This window comes from Equus quagga, chromosome 13 (assembly GCF_021613505.1).
Source record: "Equus quagga isolate Etosha38 chromosome 13, UCLA_HA_Equagga_1.0, whole genome shotgun sequence".
Lineage (NCBI taxonomy): Eukaryota > Metazoa > Chordata > Mammalia > Perissodactyla > Equidae > Equus > Equus quagga.
Genome location: NC_060279.1, coordinates 97,258,213 through 97,275,660, shown reverse-complemented (window position 1 = coordinate 97,275,660; position 17,448 = coordinate 97,258,213). Strand labels below are relative to the sequence as shown.

At 60.3% G+C, this 17,448-nt stretch overlaps 1 protein-coding gene across 4 annotated transcripts; it reads right to left on the bottom strand.

The window, feature by feature from the left end:
- Positions 1–61: 61 nt before the first annotated feature.
- On the bottom strand, positions 62–13,038 carry PRX (periaxin). 4 transcript variants are annotated; one of them, XM_046680434.1, is made up of 7 exons: positions 13,012–13,038; positions 9,742–9,785; positions 9,560–9,658; positions 9,323–9,448; positions 7,279–7,435; positions 4,604–4,800; positions 62–3,968 (listed from the first exon to the last, which is right to left on the bottom strand). In XM_046680434.1, exons 4-7 carry the CDS (start codon positions 9,347–9,349, stop codon positions 213–215), a joined length of 4,137 nt encoding a protein of 1,378 aa, XP_046536390.1. In that variant the 5' UTR covers positions 9,350–9,448; positions 9,560–9,658; positions 9,742–9,785; positions 13,012–13,038; the 3' UTR covers positions 62–212. The 4 variants fall into 4 exon arrangements, with proteins under 4 accessions (XP_046536390.1, XP_046536391.1, XP_046536392.1 ...); XM_046680435.1 differs by lacking the exon at positions 13,012–13,038 and adding an exon at positions 12,079–12,169; XM_046680436.1 differs by lacking the exon at positions 13,012–13,038 and having other exon boundaries at positions 9,560–9,654.
- Positions 13,039–17,448: the final 4,410 nt, after the last annotated feature.

Below are 17,448 nucleotides of genomic sequence, written 5' to 3'. Positions count from 1 at the left end.
AGACAGACTCAAGGCTACCTCTGGATTACTTTATTCACATGGCTTGGCAAGATACAGGCTCTCCTGCCAATGAGCTGGGCACGGGGCCTCCCCGGCCCTGCCCCGTCAGTCGCCCCCCCTCCCAGCCCTCTGGGGTTAGTGCTAGTTATCTCACACACAAACAAGGGGGAGGCTGATGGGAAGACGGGAGTGGTCTCCCTCTGCCCGGGGCTTCAGACGACGGCAGCCTGAGCCCCCTCCATCCTGGTGGGGCCTGGAGCCCCTGTCTCCGAAAACCCCACGCTGGGCAGCCGAACCCGGAATCCACTCTCTTCCTGGTCCCCACTCCTGCCCGGGGCCTTGGGGCTTAGGGACACCCGGGGGAAGCGGAACTTGGGGGACTTCTCCCCGCCAGGGGACTTGGGGGCTGCCTCACCCTCCTGCCCCCGAGAGGCCTTGGAAGGGCTAGCCAGGCCCACACGGGGCAAGCGGACTCGGACACGGCCTCGGCACCCGGAGGCCCCTTCCCCGCTGCCCTCCTCTTCCTCCTCCTCTGGGCTGGGGGAGCCCTCCCCGGGGACCGCCTCGCTCTGGCTGAAGCCCACGCGGGGCAGCCTGAGTTTGGGGCTCTTGGCCTTCTCGCCCTCCTCAACCCCGTCCTTGGCCCGCGCCAGGCCAAACCGGGGCAGCCGCACCTTGAGCTTGTGTCCAGCATCCCCCTCACCCTCTGCCACCTGGTACTCGGCATGGCTGCCCACGGCGGGTGGCGAGAGCTCCACGTCGGGCAGTGAGAGATGGAAGGTGCGCTCAGCCCCCGGGGACTGGTCCCCAGGCCGCTCTCCCCCAGCCCCAGCTCTGGCCCCCAGCGTGGGCATCTTCAGCCTCGGCCCACCTTCGCCTGTGGCTGCCTCACCCACCTGCGCCTCTCGGCTCAGCCCCACGTCCAACTCAAGTTGGGGCACTGTCACTGCAGGCATCTTGAAGACGCCCTCACCCACCAAGAGCTCACCGCCCGCCGCCTGGGTTCCAGGCAGAGACAAGGTCACCTGAGGCACGTGGACCCTGTAGCCTGCCGTGCCCTCTGCTGGAGGGGCTGCACTCTCGGCCTGCTGCCCCGGGGTGGCCTCCCCAAAGCTGGCCAGCTCCACCTGGGGCAGGGAGATGCCCAGGGGCATCCTCAGCCCCCCGTCCTGGCCCTCAGTGCCCACTTGCCTGGTCGTGGATGCTTGCAGGCCTGAAAGCCGTACTCCACTGACAGCCACTGCCCCCTCGGCGCCCCCTTCCTCCTGGGCCCCCAGCGTGACTAGCTCCACCTCGGGGATCTTCAGCTGCCCCGCCGTGGACTCTGACTTTTCTCCAGGGCTGACACGCTCACCCTGGATTTCTGCTTCCTTTCCTCGAGTCAGTCCAAAGGAGGGCATCTTCAGCTTGGGCATCTTCACCCTCCCATCCCAACCCCAGCCCTTGCCCTCCAGCTCGGCCGCCCCCGGCACTAATTCTCCCGCCTCCGTGTCCCGGCCTCTGACCCCAAACTTGGGCAGGGCGAACCTGGGCCCCTTGAGCTTCACGTCAGCCCCGGCCACCTCCACCTTGCCCGAGGGCAGATGGGCATCCAGGCTGACCTGCGGGATGGACAGATCGAGGGCAGGCAGCAGGCCCGCCTCGCCTGCCCCTTTGGCCTCAGCCTCAGTCCCGGCCCGAGCCTTGGGGAGGGAGAGGGCAAACTTGGACACCTTCATCTTGGTGGCCCGCCCGGCCCCCTCAGCCTCTGCCTTTGCCACCTTTGGCCCCGAGAGTCCAAACTTGGGCAGGGAGAACTTGGAGGCTGGCTTGCCTTTCATCTCTGTCACCTCCGGCCGCCCTTCCCCAGCCTCCACGGTGGGCAGCTGTGGAGTGACGATCTCAACAGACGGCATTCGGAAGGCCCCTTCCCCGACCCCTGCTGCCACCCCGGGGCCCTCTGCCCGCTCTGCCTTGCCCGCTTCTGCTGCTGGGACCTGCCCCTCCAGGCTGAGAGCCCGTGGCAGGTCCAGCTCCACTGAGGGCAGTGTGAGAGAGGGGACCCCCACACGAGCCTCGCTGCCCACCTCTGGCTGCAGACAGGGGAGTGTCACCAGCTTCCCCGAGCCCTCAGCCCCTGCCTCGCCTGGCTTGCCTCGTGATGGGGACCCCGCCCTCCCTAGCTTGGGCATGGTCACCTTGGGCATCTTGAAGCCAAATTCCATACCCTCTGCCTGCTCCGCCCCAGACGCTTTGAGCTGCCCCTCTGGAGCCTTGGGCAGCTTCACCTCGGGGGGCTTCGGAAGATGCACCTCTGGGATCTTTGGCGCCCGCACTTCTGGCAGCCGCATCTCCGACACCTTTGGCAGCTGCACCTCCGGGAGGCGCACGTCCGGCACGGCCATCTCGGGCACCTTGGGGAGTTTTAACTCCGGGAGCTTCATCTCGGGGACTTTCATCTCTGGGACTTTTGGCAGCTGCACCTCTGGGAGTTGCACATCCGGCACGGCCATCTCGGGCATCTTCGGGAGCTTCATCTCTGAGACTTTTGGCAGCTGTACCTCCGGGAGTCGAACCTCTGGCACGGCCATCTCTGGCACCTTCGGGAGCTTCATCTCGGGGACTTTCGGCAGCTGTACCTCCGGGAGCTGAACCTCCGGCACAGCCATCTCGGGCACCTTCGGGAGCTTCATCTCGGGCACCTTTGGGAGCTTCATCTCAGGGACTTTTGGCAGCTGCACCTCTGGGAGTCGAACCTCTGGCACAGCCATCTCGGGCACCTTTGGGAGCTTCATCTCGGGGACCTTTGGCAGCTGCACCTCTGGGAGTCGAACCTCTGGCACGGCCATCTCAGGCACCTTAGGGAGCTTCATCTCAGGCACCTTCGGCAGCTGCACTTCTGGGAGTCGAACCTCTGGCACCGCCATCTCTGGCACCTTTGGGAGTTTCATCTCCGACACTTTTGGGAGCTCCACCTCTGGGAGTCGCACTTCTGGAAGGGCCGCCTCGGGCACTTTGGGGAGCTTCACCTCAGGCGCCTTGGGTACCTTGACGTCAGGCGGCGAGACCCCAATGCCAAGGGAGGGCATCTTGATGGTGGGCAGCTTCAGCTTGCTCTCGACAACGGCTTCAGGGGCAGCGGGTCGGGGCTCCAGGAGAGAAAGCCCGAAGGTGGGCATCCGAAGCCTGGGCCCCTTCACCTTGGCCTCGGGGATGCCCTTGGCCACCTTGGCCTCAGGAACTTCCTTTGCTCGAGCCCCAAAGCGGGGGAAACTGAGACGGGGCATCTTCAGGGCCACCTCAGGTGCCTCTGCTGGAGCCGCCACCTCTGCACCCGGCAAGGCCAGGTCCACCCCCACTGAAGGTGCTGCCACTTCCAGAGTGGGCACCACCACCGCCACGGCCCCTTCCCGGGTCTCCAGACATGGAAGCGTGGGCAGAGTGGGTAGCGAGGGCAAGGGAGGCAGCTCCACTTGGGGGACCTGGATCCCAACGGCCACGGGCTCCACAGGAGGCGGAGCTGGGGCTCCCAGCCCAAGGGTCGGCAGGTGGAGGGCAAAGCCGCTGACTGCCTCCGCTGCGGGGGCCACGTCCCGCGGCCCCTTGGGGGCTGAGACCTGGGGGACACCCACTTCAGCGCTGGGCAGCCGGGGCCCAACCAGCTCCACCTGGGGGGCCGTGAAACGGGCTCCCGCTGCCACCTCGGCCTCCTCTTTGGCTTTCCTGGGGGGAGGAGCGGCAGCGGCCAGCCGGGCTGCCTGGGCCTCCTCCGCCACTTCTCGGACGCGCAGCCGAGGCAGCTGGAGGCGCCGGCGGGTGGGGGCGGCTGGGACAGGACCCTTGACAGCCTCGGCTTTGAGGCCCCGACGCAGACGGGAGAACTTGGGGAAGGAGAATTCGACATCAATGGGGGCCAGGTCTGCAGGGGCCCCCAGGGCCCCGGGCACCACCATCTTCTTCTTCTTCACAGGGGACAGACTCTGGATGTTCTGGGGAGAGAGGAGAGAGGCTGGAGGCAGTGGGACAGTGGGGAGGCTTGGGGTGGACAGGGGGAGCCCCAGCTGGTATTGTACCAGGCTGGGGATGTGTTGGATTGAGCATTTGTCCCCAAAACAGCGTCCCCACTTCCTGGCATTTCACCATTACTGGCCCAGAAAGCAAAGACGCTCATTTAGAATCTCACAGTGAGTCAAGAGGAGTGTGGAAACTGGGACCCAAGACTTCTGGATCCTCGTCCAGGATTTTCTCCGATACCCTCATTCTAGAGATGGGGAAACTGAGGCCCAAGGAGGGAAAGAAACTGGCCCAGGGTCACTCCCAAAGTGAGCAGTGCCCCGAATGGGACCTGGCCTCCGTGGTTGGGAGTCCGCTGTTCAGGACCCCTGGTGAGCCTGGAGCTGAAGGTGGGGATGCCGCTACGAGGCGGGTGAGGACTCTGGTCTGGGATGGGTGGGTCCCCCTCCCCAGGGAGGAGTTCTGGGGCAGAGAACAGGAGGCAGAAGGTGGGATTAGCGGTGGGTTAGTGAAGAGACAGGGCAAGGGTGGCCCACGGTGTGGGGGCTCACGGTGCCGAGCCGGGATCGCTGGGGTGGTCCAGGGCTGGGGCCGGGCTAAGCACGCGTACCAGCTTGGCCACCTTGGCCCGCGGGCCCTTGATCTCGTAGCCGGCCACGGTCCCGGGCCGCAGCGCCAGGTCCCCGGTGGGCACAGTGCGCTTCAGGCAGAAGGAGACCTTGTAAGGCTCGGCGCATTGCAGCAGGCGTAGCGCGTCCTCGTACTTGAAGTTCTCGAAGAACACGCGGGCGCTCAGCAGCTGGTCCCCTGCAGACGAGGTGGAGGTGGGCAGGGCGTGAGCATCTCCGGGCTCTACGCTAGCCTCGTTGCACCGGCTTCCCCGGAGCCAGCGCAGCGAGGCCACGCCCCAAATTTCGGCCCCGCCTATCCCCGAGCGCAGGATCCAGACGCAAAATTCCTCCCTGTTCGAGATGGGACACTTAACAACGAAGCCCCACCCCTTGCCTTAGCTCCGCCTCCCCGACTGAGCAAATCCACGCCCACTCAGGCCACGCCCATCGCCTTTGCACTCCCCTCCCCCATCTTCACTTTTCAGACGCTAACTTTGCTCCCTTTACTCAAAAAACAGAATCAGAAAAGAACTTCCAGAAGCTCCCACCCCATTACTCACCCCCCTGCTCCTGTGGCAATTTACCCCACTCTCTACTCTTCCTGGGGATGAACTGTCCCCACTCCTAGCTCAGGTCAATTCCCTCCACTGTCTTCTCAGGGCCATCTGCCAGCAATTCGCCTCTCTCTCCCCACATCATCAGTTTGTCCCTCTCTTCTACATTATTCCCATCAGCACACAACATCTCCCATAAGAAACGTTGTCTTGACCTCACTCCTCCTGGAGCTCCCGCCCCACTTATCTGTTCACCTTAAGGGCAAAATGCATTGAGTTGTCTAGCTGCATTATTTCCATTTCTCCAATCACACTTCTGACACCCCTTCCTGGAACCCTGAACTGCCCCTCTCAAGGTCCCACACAGTGACCTCTGTGTAGCTAAGTCCAGTGGTCAAGTCCCAGACTTCATCTGCTTGAACCCCTCAGCCTTTGACCCAACTTCGCTCTCTCTTCTTCATCCACTTGCGTGGCTTGGCTTCCAGGGTGCCACATCCTCTGGAACATCTCTGCAGAATCCTTCTCAACCTCCTGGGAGGGTTCCTCCCCATCTCCCGACCTCTTAAAGACACAGCGTCCCAGAACTCAGGTCTTGGACCTCATCTCTTCTCCATCTACTTGCTACACTCACCCCTTTGTGAAGCGCATCCAGATTCAAGAGTTTAAAGATCATAAATATGCTGACAACTTCCAAGAATCTCCCTCCAGGTGAGCACTCTCCTCTCCAGCCTGGACTCATATATCCAACCAGCCCTCCACATGTCCACCTTGGTGTCTAACAGACACCTCTCATCTGACAGATGCAACCTGTACTCCTGGTCTTCCTCCAAACGAGCTCCAGTCCCAGTGTCCCCCATTTGTGGTGCTACCAACTCCATCCTCATATCAAGAATCCTTAGATACATCCCTGACCCCCTGACCCCTCTCTTCGCATCACACCCCATATGCAGGTTGAAGGCTCCTCCTTCAAAATATATCCAGAATCCAAACCCTTCTCTTCACCTCCAATAACACCATTTTGGCCCTGAGCATCAATATCTCTTACCTGGATAATCACAGTAGCCTCTTTGTGGTCTCCCTGCTCCCCACCCTGCCCCCCTACAGTATATTGCTAATACAGAAGTTCAGCGCGGTCCATTCATGCTCCTCCTCCACTCACCACCCTCCCAGATTAAGAGCCAAAGTCCTCACATGGCACATAAAGCCCTCTAAAATCTGCCCTTTCTCTTACCTCTCTGGCCTCATCTCTTACTCTCTTCTTCACTAACTCTATTCCATCCACACTGGCTTCCTTGCTCTTCCTCCAACAAGCCAGGCGCGCTCCCACCTTGGCGCATTTGCACGGGCTGTTCTATCCTCCTAGAATGCTCTTCCAGATGGCCACAGAACTCTTTCCTTACCTCCTAGGCCTTTCCTCCCTTCCTGGCTCGTCCTATTTAAAAATGCAGCTTCCATCCTGGCATCCTGAGCACGTACTGCCTTCTAATTCACTATGTATTTTACATATTTTGCTTAAATATGTCTGTCCCCACTAGAATGTAAGCTCCATAAGTGCAGAGAGTGTTGTCTGTTTTGGTCACTGCGGGAACCCAAGCACCTAGAATAATATCTGGAAAGAGAAGGCCCTTAGCACATCACCGTTGCATGAATAAATCGCATCAGCCTCATCCATGTTACCTGAAACAGCCCTTACTTACTAAGCTCGCCTCCCCACCCCTCCAAGCTGACTCCACCTCTTTTCTCCAGCCCCAACAACAAAAATAACTAGCACTTAGGTAGTGCTTACTATGGGCCATTTAGCTATGTGCTAAGTGTTTTCAAATACTGACTCATTCAATCCACATAATAACCCTATGAGGTAAGGACTAGAATTATTCCCACTTTAGAGATGAGAAAACTGAAGCACAGAAAGATCGCAAGCTAGTAAACTGCAGATCTGGGAGTCGAACCGAGACAATGTGCCTCCAGAGCCCCCTGTGAGCAACTGCAACGCCGACACACAAAGCCCCGCCTCAAGCCCTTCACCCCTGCCTCCCGGTCGCGGGTCCCGCTCAGGACCCAGAGCAGAGTCCTAGCCCCGCCCCCGCAGGAAGGCCCCGCCCACTCCCCGCCCCGCCCACCTTCCTGCAGGCTGAGGCTCCTGGCGGCTGGCGAGTCCTCGCGCAGGTCGCGGACGAAGATGCCCTCCTTGCCGCCGCCCGCCACGTTGATGCCGCTGACCCCCGTCTGCGCCTCCGTCTCCACGATGATCTCCACCAACTCCGCCCGCCTCAGCTCCTGCGAAGGGCGGCGAGGGGTCGCCATGGGGCGCTAGGGCCGGACCTCGTCCAGAGCCCGCCATCGCTCCTAATTAAACGGGTCCTCGGGGCACGCGCCCCTCGGCGCGGCGCAGGCGGGTCGTGCGGGCCCACCCACGCCGGCATCTCCCCTTTAAGGAAGCGCGGGGACTGCTCGCTCTTGGGGACCCGCGGACAGGTCCAACGGCTCAGTGCCGGCTGGCCTCGTGGACCCCTAGGTCGGCTGTCGGGGGGGGGGGGGGGGGGGGTGGAGAGGCTGGAGGGCACCCCGTCTGAGACTGAGAGGCGGGGCTGTGCTCCCAAGGGGGCGTGGCTAGCCCGGGGGCGGGGCTAGCAGTTTGGAGCCCGGCCTGGGAGCACGCGCGGCCGGAGACACAGGCCAGAGAGGAGGGGCCGAAGATCCGAGAGGAGTGTGGCTAGAGGTATAAGTGGAGGTGCGGCGGGGACCCATCGTCTTAAGGACTGAGCTGTGGGGAGGGGCTTTCATAACAAGAGAACAAGAGTTGAGTTGAGGATGGGGTTGCGAAGAAAGGGCAGGACCCTCAAGTGGTGTAGGATGGAGGCTGGAGGTAGGACTGGCCTCCTTGGAGGCTTGAATGTGTGTGACTGTGTCCTATTGTGGGCTCTCTGACCCTAAGACCTGCAGAACGCCCGTGGGAGAGGGAATCCAGCGAATGGGGGTGCGTGGGTAATGAGTGGTGGACCGGCAGACGTGGTATTCCTGGTATTTACTGTAAATGGTGCTGACCTGGCCCTGGCCCAGCAGCGCACTGTGGGATTCACCTCTGAGCTTCCCAGAAGAGGCAGTGAGAGACCTCAGTTCCACGACTGTCTGGGAACCCAATCTGCTGTGTGTCTCTGGCGGAGAAATTTGCCCTCTCTGGGCCTGTTAACCCACTGTCAGGTTGGACCACATGGGCGTACTGGAAGGAGTCTCTGATTGTGAGCTGAGACCTGAAGCAAGAGGGATCCGAGAGGATGCTCTAGTGGGCAGGGCATCGAGGCTGGCACAGACTGGAGCCCAGGGATTGAGGAGGGGAAAGCAGGTCTGGGCCAGATGCCCCACAGCAGTGGCCCCGGGACTAGAGGGCTGGGCAGAGCACGGTGAGAAGGGGTAAGAAGAGTTGTGGTGCGGGCAGCAGGGAGCAGCATGGCCATCACCACCCCCAGCAGGCCCTGGGCTAGCACTTTCTGTGCAGCATCTCATTTCATCCTTCCCCCGGCTTGGGCAGTCCCTGAGGAGGACACAGAGGTCCAGAGAAGTGAAGTGACTTGCCTGAGGCCACAGAGCAAGTTAAGCAGCTGGGCCTCAACCCCAGGGCTGTGACCTCAGAGCCCCCGGGCCGTCCTGTAGGCAGTGACCTGCTTATACTTAACCTCTGCCTGCCACCCCTCAGCCTCAGCTCGGCTCCGGTAAAAGTAGACCCACTCTACACTCTCAGAAGTGGGGACCATTGCCCCACTTCACTGATGGGGAAACTGAGGGATAGAGAAGTCAGACCCTGTTCAGGGCTGCACAGCCGAAATGGTAGGTCCCAAGCCCATGTCCTTAACCCCTACACCATCCTGCCTCTTCCCACGAAGAGTTTCTCCTTGATTTTCTTTAGCTCATTATTCATCTAACTCCATTACACTCCAAGGAATTAGCCGCTTTGAATCTCAGTCTGTGCCAGGCTCTCTGCTAAGCACTACATATGTTAAACTGTTCTCCTCACAGAGACCCAGAAAGTAGGCCACTGTTGCTATTTCCATTTCACAGATGGGGAGACTGAGGCACAGAGAAGCCAGGAAGTGTCCCATTGCCGCCCTAGTACGAGCCCCTGAGGCGGGCCCCACCAGTCTCCCCCGGCAGGATGTGGGCGCTCACCTCGGCGCTCCGGCTCCGGGCCTCCATGGCGCTGCTGGGAGTCGCGTGGGCCCCGGGCGCCCGCTTCCTCTCTCCCTTCTGCTGCAGGACCAGCTTCAGTTCTGCATGGAGCAGCTGCCTCTGTGCCTGCCGGGGGGCAGGGATGGAGGCTTGAGGCCAGGAGAGGGGAGGGGAGGAGGGGGGGCTTGGAGGGGCAGGTCGAGGGGAGAAGGGCCCCCCACCCCGCTGTCCTCTCACCACAGCCTGGGCACAGCCACCCCCTCCTAACAGGAGCCCAGCCTGGGGTGCCACACAGTCGTCTGCGAGCCTCGCGCCCTTCCTCGGGGGTCTTGCTGCCTGCCAGGGAGAGACCAGGGCATGAGGCTCCAGGCAGGCCAGGGAGGGGCAGGGAGGGGCATGTGGCACCGGCCAGGGCTCACCTCAGGGTCACCTCCAGCTCCTTGGGCCTCCTGGGTCCCGGGCTCTAAGAAGAAGAACATTACTGTCAGCTAACCCCACTGATGGTCTCCTGAGGGCCTGACCCTTCCGGCGCTCTGTCAGTACTCTATCCCCCAGAGCAGGTGGGGAAACTGAGGCACAGAAGACCTCTACCCAAGGTGACACAGCTGGAAAACAAACAGTAAAGCCAGAACTGACCCCTAGGCCTATGACAGCAGAGCCCCTGTGCCAACCACCTCGGCTGACCGAGGGGGCCAAATTCACTATAAAATCATGGCAATTGCTCCCATGTACTCCCCGTGGGCAAGTCACCCCACCTCTCTGTGCCTCAGTTTCCTCATCTATAAAACGGGGAGAATGAGATCTCCTACTTCACGGGGCTGTTGGGAGGGTCAAATGGGTTAATAAATATCAAGTGGCAGGCACATGGTGGGCGCTTCATAAGCATTTGCTATTGTTATTATTATTATTATTATTAAGAACTTCCTGTGGTCCTGTCTCATGTCCAGTGTCCCACAGGGGTCATTGCATGGGGACCTCAGAATAGCCAGTACAATGATTAAGCCCCTTACAAAGAAGACACCTGAGGCTGGGAGGAGGGAAGTCACGTGCTCAGGTCACAAATGAACTTGTCTTGAAAGCTGCGTTCTCTTATGCAGATAATAGATAATAATAACTAATGGGCACTGAGTGGTTACTCTGTGCCAGTTGTGTGCTAAAACCTTCGCTTTCCGCCTCACCAAGGAAAACCCTAGCCCTTCAGAGAGGCCAAGAGCCTGGCTCAAGGTCACACAGCACAGGGAGAAGGAAGCAGAGCTGGGATCCGCAAGCAGCCTCAAAGGGGATGGACACTGTCTCCTTGCCACCCCCTCCCCGACTGTGGCCTTGTCCTCCCGGCCCCCACCTGGCATGCCAACCCGCCAACCCGCACTCCCCGGGGAAAGGTCAGGCCTCACGCGGCACATTCCGTCACACAATGGCCCGTCTGCTGTGCTCAGTCACATTCCGCCCCTGCCCACCCACCCCAGCCGCACAATGGCCCTTCATAGCCCACCACTGGCCAGGATAGAGGACACAGGGACCCCCTCAATGCTCCAGCTGGCCGCACTCCACTGGCTGGCCCCCCACAGCGTCAGAGGGCTCCTCTCTGGCTCTCCTAGGAGTCCCGGTCTTCATTCCTTTCCCAACCTCCTCTCTGAGCCCCTAGCCCCTCCAACTAGGGTTGGCTGCCCCCTCTGGGGCATTTCCTCTGAACTGGGCCCTGTGCTGGCACACACAGGCCTTGAAATCCCCCGAGAGAGGGCTGTTTTAGGGTTGGAAACTGAGGCTCAGAGAGGGGAGGTGACCTGCCTGGGATCACACAGCTAGGACGCATGCCCTTGACACCAACTCTGCACCTTCACTTGCATCGGTGGCTCTGAGCCCTGGAGGAGGCCCAAGCTGCAAAACAGCTGGGGCGGGAGCGGGCTGGGCCGGAGGAGGCGTTGAAGGTGCCAGAAACAGGCATTTTTAGAGGGACCTCGTTGGTGTCAACCCTGGGCCGGGTGGCACTTTATAGACGTGGCCTCATGGTAGCTCATTTTACTGATGAATAAATGAGAATTAAGAGTCGGGATGCCACACTGATGACATCGGGACTCGAACCCAGGTCTGAAAAGCTAGCGCCGAGTCCCTGACACTACATGGCATCCTGAACAGGCCGGGAAGAAGCCTGGTACTTGTGAGGAGGAAGTAGAGACGGACGGAAGGATCTCCTGGGCCGCAAGTGCCCTGTTCCAGGCCAGGGCCAGTGAGGGTCACGCCCAGAGGCTGGCACAGGAAGCTCATCCCGGGCGGAGGCCGGAGAGTGCCCTCCCTCCGCATCCCGGCCCGGGACAGCCGCCCAGCCCAGGTTATATTTAGCCCAGCTGTGCCCTTCCTGAGCCACGTACCCAGCTCCAGGGGGCGGGGGGGGGGTGGTGGGGGCAGCTTCGGAAGGAAGCCCACCCCACCCCACCCCAGGCACTCTCTGTTCCCAGCTCTGCCCGTCCCACTAGGCTTGGAAGGAGAGGCGGGGATGTTGCTGGGAGGTCCCTGGCTTGCGTTAGGGAAAGCTCTGACTAACGGGGCACCCCTGGTGAGTCCAAGCCAGGCAGGACCCACCTCCCCCAGATGCCAACAGCCCATTTCTTGAGCTGTGGCACTGCCCTACTACGTTGCTGAGCTTCCAGAATTCTCAGAGTCCCCATTTCTTGAGCACTTACTATGTACCAAACCCTTCCCTTCTGGCTTGGCTCATGAAGTCCTCGCCACACCTCCCTGGGGAAGGTCCAACTTACATGCCCATTGAAGATGCTGCTCATGCCCTTCGGAGCGGCTGGGGGCAGGGGCTGTCACCCGGGCCCTGGGCCCTTCAGCTGAGCTGGGCTTGCTGAGGGATCCCCCAGCTCTGTCTGCCCTCCTGCACCCTCCCGGCCGCCACTTCATTTAGGAAGTGTCCGCACTCAGAACCTCGGCTTCCCCAACCACCAGGGATCTGGCGCCCTCAGCAATGGGCGTGGGGGTTGACGTGACTCATCCGGGCCCCTGGACATTAGCAGAGGCCATCGGGTTTGAACACTTGGGCAAGGGATGTCACCTCTCAGGGCCTCAGTTTCTTCATCTGTAAAATGGAGCCAGTAAGAGTGGCTCTGAGATAACAGCAGGTCCTTAGAATAGTCTCAGTATATAGCAGGTGCTCAAGTAACGTATGCTAGTCTCTGACAGCAAGTGGTGGCCGGCTGTGCATCTCACAGCATCTCATATCCAGCCTGCGCTCACCAGTGGTCCCAACTTTCTCCCTTACCAAAGGGGGACTTGGGGTGAGCAACAAAACCCAGCTTGCGCCCCGGCCTCCCACCAACAGGGTCTGCGCTGCCTCCCCAGCACCCCATTCCAGGGACCGAAAAGCCTGGCCCTCTCTCGGCTCTTTTTAAGCACCAACTCAGTGACTCGCAAGTCAGCCCTGCAAGGTGGCCGCCATAGGCCCATTGCAGAGATGGGAAAGCAGAGGCTCGAAGGGTGAAGCATCTCACCCCGGGCCCGCGCAGCCAGAAGGAGGAGAATGTTGGGATTTGAACCCAGGGTCCGGCTCCAAAGTCTGGGCCTTTAACTCCTACATCCTGCTGCCTCCTGAGCCCCAGGCACCCTCCCAGCACCTCCCAGGACCCTGGGTCTCATTCCCATGGCTTCTCAGCCTGGCCAGGGGAGGGACTGGCTGGCTGATCTCTTACCACTGGGCCTCCAGACACCTCGAGAGCTCCCGGTCTGTCTGCTCAGCCCCAGCCCGGGGCTGGGGGGGAAAAGGGATGGGGAGGGGGAGGGGGGGAGACCCCAGCCAGTGGCTGCGGGGGCATGACATCGGGGGGGGGGGGGGGGGGGGGAAACAAACATCCCCTCTCCCAGCTGGATCCACCGCAAGCGTGTGGGGAGCCAGGAGACACCGCCGCTCCAGCGCCTGGGCTGAGACCTCCACCAGGAGCCCCACTCCAGGGACTTTCCACGTTGTCACCGCCACTTGGAGACTCTGCACCCCACCAGCCCTATGTCCCGGCTTCTAGACCCTGGCATGGCCCCGCTGGTTCTTGGGGCCCCTGAGATAAACTCCTTCCACTCTTTCTCCTGGTCAGTTTGGGTTCCAGTCCCAGCTCGGCCACTTCCTGGCTGTGTGACCTCTGGCAAGTCACAGCATCTCTCTGGGCCTCTGTTTCTTCATCTCCAAAACAGAGATCGTTAAAGTGCCCACCTCAAGGGGTTGTTGTGAAGATTAAATGAGTTAAAAGAGGCCAAAAACTTTTCAAAGTGCCTGGCACAGAGTGAATGCCCCTTGTAAGTATTTTGTATTATTATTCATACAAATTAGCGCGCTGGTTAGACTTGTCAGGGGGTTTTGGCCTGAGCGGGACCGGGCACAGGGGAACCCCACTTCTCTGTTTAAGGGGGTTTCCATTGGAGGGGACACCTCTCATGTGGTAAGTACTGTGCTGGGCCCCGAAGTTCTGCTCTTTGAATCGAGGGCGGAAGGAGAAAGGATTATGCCAAATTTTTAGCCACACAGCCAGGAGGTGGCGAAGCCGGGGTCTGGCCCCAGTTCTGCTGGGCCCCAAAGACCCTGCAACACTCTTCTGTCCCCTTCATGTAACAGACAAGGAGGCTCCGGGAGGGGACGTGATACCCAGGGTCATCCACGCCAGGTCATCCATGGCACCAGGATTTGAACCCAGACCTGCCCAACTCTCAAACCAAGGCTAGCAGGCCTCACCCTGACCCCCCGGCCCCCAGCCCCCAGCCTGCCCCGACTCACCGGTACCCGGGGGGCGGCAGAGGGAGCACAAGTACCCCCACATGCCACTCGCACCCACCCGGCCGCTGCCTCGGCCGCTGGTGGCTCTCTCTGAGCCCAGGCCTGGGGCCGGCCCGGGATGAGGCCAGGATTACCCCCAAAGCGCGCGTCAGCAGCTTCTGTCCCATTGTCCAGCCAGGCGCGGCCATCAGGCCCTCACCTCGGTGGGCACCCTTGCCCCTCACACCAGCTCAGCTGGCCCCTCTGTGGACCTGACCCCCTCCCCACACCAAGCAGTGGGGACCTGCTCCTGAGGGCATAAGGGACCAAGGACAGGTTGGCAGGATCCCAGAATACTAGGGCTCCCCCCGTCTCTTCTCTCCGAAATGCCCCCTGCCCACTCTCAGCCGCCGGGGAAGGCAGGAATGTGCTGAGCTCCGGGAAATGCCTTCCAGGCCTGGCAGCCACCAAGGGTTGGGCTGTGGCCGGAACCCAGCCAGGAGCCTCCTTCGGGAGAGGTGGAGGGACAGTGTGGTCAGGGCTGCTGATGGGCCTGAGGAGACCCTCACCCCACTGCAGTCCCTTTCTCTGTCATTCACTGATTCGTCCAAACATTCATTTTTCATTCAACAAACATTCACAAGCCCTTGTTGGGTGGCAGGCCCTTTGCTGGGCACTGGGGAGGCCGAAAGGCCTAAAACCACCAAGTGGGACAGGCTTAGGAAAGGCTTCCTGGAGGAGGTGACATCTGAAGTCAAACTGAGGAGGAGGGAGCCAGGAGGGACAAACGTGGGCAAAGAACCAGTGAGGAGAATGCAGCAGTCCTTCACCCAGTGTCAGCAGTCAGTGCGCGCCTGGTCTTGTGCCCAGCCCCATGCTGGAGAGCGCTGGGGACATAATGTGACCAAGATAGCCCGGGCCTGCTTCCACAGAGGTCACAGTCCACCAGGGAGACAGACCCAGAACAGCCACGGTTGTGATGGAGGAATCACAGGCAGAAGGTGCCTGCTCCACCCTAGGAAAGGAGGTCAGGGAAGGCTTCCTGGAGGAGGGGACATGTGAGCTGAGGCTTGAATGACCCATAGGAGCTAGGCAAGAGAAGAGGGAGGGGAACAGTGTTGTGGGCAGAGGGAACAGCCTGTGCAAAGGACCTGAATCCAGAGAGAGCTGAGCACAGAAGAAATTTCCAGGAGCTTAAAACGGTGTCCTTGTTCCTGCCTGTGTCCCCAGGGCCGAGCATGCCTCTTCCTTAGCGTCTCCTTCTCCTTTATACATTTATTCACCAGCTGTTCGCAGACACCGCCTCTGTATCCATCCCTGGGCCGGGCAGTGCTGAGGACTCAGCAGTGACCATGACTGTGCCCTCACAGGACTCACAGGCAGACAGATCGGACATTAAAGAAGTGATCAACAGAACGAGTGTATAATTACACACCGAGCTAAGTGATGTGAGGGATGGATGCAGGTCTATCAGAGGAGCCTGGCACTCTGGGACTGTCAGAAAGGGCAGGGAGGGCTTCCCAGAGGAGGTAACATTTGAGCGGGCACCTGACGGATACATAGGAGTTCATGCAAAGCTGCAAGTGGTGGATACACGAGAATGGGTTTCAGAGAGAGGCAACAGCTGTGCAAAGGGCCTCTCTGAGAAAGTGGTGAATGTGACAGTGTGGGGGGACCCCGAGGGGAGGGCCATGGGGACAGGCTGGACTTTGTTCTGAGGGCCCCCGATGTCTATGGGAGGGACAGAGTCAGAGCTTGAGGGTGGAAAGAGCCTGACTACAGGCCCGGCTAGACAGTTGGGATGAAAATCCACCCCTCGCTGCTCAGGGTGAGACAGACGAGGGAGGCGGGTCCGCGCTCTCCTGTCTTTCCGTGTCTCAGAGGTGCCCTTGCTCCTTGCCAGTCCAGAGGGGACAAGCCTCCAGTCTCTCGCCATTATGCAAGATGGTAGTTGTCAGGTTTTTGTAGCTGCCCTTTAGCAGGTGACAGAAGCTTCCTCTCCTAGTTTGCTGTGAGTTTTTTGTCGTGAATGGTATGTCCCTCTCTCGGTGTGTCCTTCCATGTCTGTAGCTCCCTTTGTCTCGACATTCCTCAACTCTGTCTCTCTACATCTCTGTGTCTCACTCTCTCCGTGTCTCTGTTTCTCTCTTTTCTGTCTCTCTCTCTCTGTGTCTCTTGCTTTCCCTCACACGAGGGGTGTGGCCATCGGAAGTCGAGTTTAGGGGGTGGCACCAGTGTCCTGGTTCCGGCCAAGGCCACCTCCGTAAACACAGGACATCCTGCAGGGCTGGGGAAGGAGGCGGAAGCCTCTCCTTGGGGACCACCCTCTCTCCGCCCAGCCTGAGCCGAGCAGGAGCCGGGTTCCCCCCCGTGCAGCCGAGGGAAACTGGTAGCTCCCTGACCCCCATCCTTTACGCCTGCGCCCGATTCCCGCCCTCTCCACTGGGCTCCTGTCCCAGGGGCCTAGCTGCCTGGGTGCCTTCCCCTGGCTGCCCCCTTAGTCCTTTGCACCCACTATGTCCGTCTCTGGCCTCAGTGTCAACCCCAGATCTGCTTCTCCTCCTGGGCACCATCCCAGGGTGGCCCCACCATCCCCTGGTCTCCTGGCTAGAGCCCTGGGTCTCGTCCTAGGCCCCTCGTCCATCACAGCTCATCACTCCCACAGCCTGTCCTCTCTAGCATCTCCCCCTCCCCCCGCACCCCTGCCCCTTGGCTGCTGTGTTCCTCCCAGCCTCCCCTCTGGGCTCCTGGCCTCCAGTCTCACCTTCCCACCGCCACGTCCACATGGCAGCCAGAGAGAACACTTTTTACCTCTAGATCCCTTTAATCCAGTGCCTTCAGAGTAAAGTCCCCCATCCAGGGCCTTGTGCATCCTGGCCCCCGCCAACCCTCAGCCCCATCACTTACCTTACTGCTTTCCCCTCATCCCAGTCAGACTCAGCAGCTTAGAGACGCCTGGAAGCTTGTAGGGTCCCTCCCCTCCTAACCCTTTGCACATGCTGTTCCCTCTCCCTTGAACACTCTCCCTTCAGAACAACCCTCTGAGGCGGGTGCATGACTGTTCCAGTGTAAGGATGAGGACCCTGAGGCCCAGAGAAGTTAAGTACTTGCCTAGAGTCACACAGCCAGAGAATGGCAAAGCTAAGTTTCCAACGCAGGTGGTCTAACCTTCGGCATGACCTTCGCTCTGTAGCTTATTGCATCCGTGATCATTGACGAGGCATCATTAGATTTCTGCACCGGGAATGCACACCATAGATGCTCAGTAAATCTTCACTGAACGGACGAACGGGACAGGGCTGGAAGGTGTGCTTTGGGAGGTGCAGAGGTCAGATCCCAGACGACTGGGATAAAATCTGTGTCCAGGGCGGGGGAGAGATGTGGTCAG